This window comes from Rhinopithecus bieti, unplaced genomic scaffold (genome assembly GCF_001698545.2).
Source record: "Rhinopithecus bieti isolate Rb0 unplaced genomic scaffold, ASM169854v2 scaffold_13207, whole genome shotgun sequence".
Classification (NCBI taxonomy): domain Eukaryota; kingdom Metazoa; phylum Chordata; class Mammalia; order Primates; family Cercopithecidae; genus Rhinopithecus; species Rhinopithecus bieti.
The window spans coordinates 2,013,647-2,016,546 of NW_016807866.1; the positions used below are offsets into that span (position 1 = coordinate 2,013,647).

Genomic DNA, 2,900 nt, shown 5'->3' on the forward strand with positions numbered 1-2,900 from the left:
ATATACCTAAATCTTACTTTCTTAAAGTTACACTTTTTAGTTTTGTTAATTTTCATTAAAAAATGAAGCAAAAAGTGGTAAAGCATTAGCAAGAACAACAACATGGTTCCTAAAATCCAAAATACTAAGAAGAAAAAGCAGGTTTTATGGTATGATAGAATTTATTAATGGAGACAGGTGGTTTTAAAAATGGGTGAAACTTTAGATGTATGAAGAAGAGATTCATACATCTAATGTGTTGAGACGGATGAAAATACATGTAAGATTGATAAATTGTCAGATACCTGTTACCCTGATGGTTGCTCCTGCTTTGAGAAAGGAAACAGACATCAAAGGAAAGAGTTAGGAGGACAATCCGAGATCAACCAGCAACCCTAACAATTCAGTCAACAAAATACTTTCTAAGTTACATACAGAATCCAAAAGTAGCAATATTTGCAGGTTGTAACATAAATTCAAAAGACAATTCCAATTCCTTTTGTAATTTTGTTGAATTAGGGTCCAGACTTTAGTTTTGTCTGAGGTTGATTACTAACCAGCTCAGTTTTGTTATTCCAAAAATAATACTCCAAATGATTTCAGAGTTCTAAAATATTTTAAGCAACCTGTTATGGACTGAGTATTTGTGTGCTCTCCCCTCCCAAATGCGTATGTTGGTTCCATAAGCCCCAGTGTGATGGTATTTGGAGGTGGGGCCATTGGGAGGTAATTAGAGTTAGATGAGGTCATGAAGGTGGGACCCCATGATGGGATTAGTGTCCTTATGAGAAGAGACACCAGAGAGCTTGTGCAAGTGTGTGTGCCTGCTCTCATTCCAGGCACCACATGCAATGAGACGGCATGAACACACAGTGAGAAGGTGGCTGTCAGCACGCCACAAAGAGCGCCCTCACCAGAACTCAACCATGCTGGCACCCTGATCTCGGACTTCCAGCCTCCAAAACTGTGAGAAAATAAATTTCTGTTGTGTAAGCCACCCAGTCTATGGTATTTCTTATGTCAACCCAAGCAGACTAAGACACAGCCTTAGGATAGCCTAGGGATGTCATTATTAGAGAAAATGGCAATTTAATGGTACAAAATGATACCATTTTTGGTACATACTATTTTGCAAAAAGACCATCCCACCGAAAATTAGTATTCATTTTAACAAAATGGTCGGGATCTAGCTTGTTTTATCTTACTTAAATTTTCTGAAAAATGATACCCTTAATATCATTAATTTAATTCATAACATATTAGTTGGAACATACGAGAAACTTGCACCTTACAAGAAATTTGGAATTTACCTTTGTTTAAAAATGAAATCATAATCCCTCTATAATATACCATTATTTTAAAAAATCTAGTATCCTCAAAAAACAGTTTTGAGGTAAATCTTCTCCAATATCTAAACGTACTACTAAACAGCAAAACTAATTTTGACAATTCAGAGACATCATCCTGAAATATATTAAGTACTTTAGAATTCCCTGCTTAGTAAACATGAGACTCTTGTTTAACACTCAAGAGTTTAGTGTATCAGCTCTGGCAGTGGATAGGAGATCAGGAATAGGTTTATACTGAGAGGTATAACGTTGCTGTATCCTCCATTAAATGGGTCTAGATTGCTGCGATTTTTCTACCAGGTCTCATAGTAACAGTACAGCAGTGAGTTCAGTTCCTTTACTTCCAGTTGCATTTCCTTATTTCTGGCTCTTAGCTGATAAAGATGACTAAGATGCTGGAAGTCAGATAGATAAGTGAGGATTTTTTATACTTTGTAAAGGATGTATGACATGTTACATAATCACTCAAATTAAACGAATCTCTTCTATACAAAATTAAAAAGTCAAAGAATAAATAATAAAAGTAAAACTGGGTCATGTACGTTATGTTTTAAATACCTTGTAGATTTGGAACAGGGTAAGTAAAGACTTGTAAAATTAACAAATGTTCAATTCTAAAACTATTCCATCTCATTACAAAATATCGAATTTGTCATATTTAAAATCTCACCATCAGGTTTGAAAATCTTGTATATTTTCAACTTACAGCTACTTCCAATAATTTTAAAATTTTTTATTATTTTAAAATAGGCATTATTTTATGGTTCAAAATTCAAAAGGTACAAAAAGATAAAAACACTCCTCCTCACCTCCCTCCTGGTCCCCCAGCATTGGGCATTCCCTGGAGGAAACTATAACCACTTTGTGATCCCTCACAATGACACTTTGCATGTCAACAAGACCCCCCCCTCCACGAAAGGTGTGTCTGTGTATCTAATATTAAGGAGTTTGATATCAATGACAGAGGCAAAAAGATACTTCAGGATTTGAAACAAATATCTTTGTCTTTTTGATGAACTGACAACCACAAGATTCAAGAACACAATCTAAGGGCGCACACACAAAGCATGTGCGTCGGCCACCAAATCGCTATACTCACTTCAATGAAAAACATAAATCAAAACAATGGAAAGTTTTCTGTGAAAATGATACATGTCTTAAGATGATTTTATAATGCTAACTACAATCTCAGCTGACAGTATGCACTTCCGGAAGTTTTTCAGAGTACTTTATCTGCTTTCTTATTGGTTTAAGGACACTTAAACCATCAGAGTTTTAGTAATTATGGCACACATCTACAATGAGATGGATGTCCTAAAGCAGTCCTAGAAAGCTCAGAGTGGCTAGCTAAAAAAGTTTTTTGCCCTTCAATTACATTTTAAAGACTACAATTGTATACATTACAAGAAAATAAGGAAAAAAATCACTATTGGCTAAAAATGGATTAGCAGAAAAAAAAACCATTCTTTGAAGGAGTTCTGCCATTATTATATATTTTCAGCATCCTCAATTTTTTTTTCTTTTCTTTTTTTTTTTTTTTGAGATGGGGTCTTGCTCTGTCGCCCAGGCTGG

General features: G+C 34.9%; 1 protein-coding gene across 14 annotated transcripts in view; it reads right to left on the reverse strand.

Annotated features, from left to right (window-relative positions):
- SYNJ1 (synaptojanin 1) overlaps nucleotides 1-2,900 on the reverse strand; it is a 111,660-nt gene that overhangs the window by 6,860 nt on the left and 101,900 nt on the right. For 3 of the 14 annotated variants that reach the window (XM_017883912.1, XM_017883911.1, XM_017883908.1), the window contains one exon: nucleotides 285-308. The exons of 9 other annotated variants lie outside the window; for them this stretch is intronic. In XM_017883912.1, the coding sequence (XP_017739401.1) occupies nucleotides 288-308 (21 nt within the window). In that variant the 3' untranslated portion in view covers nucleotides 285-287. Of the gene's footprint in view, nucleotides 1-281; nucleotides 309-2,900 lie in introns of those variants that run through there. 2 more of the 14 variants (XM_017883910.1, XM_017883909.1) reach the window with 2 other exon arrangements.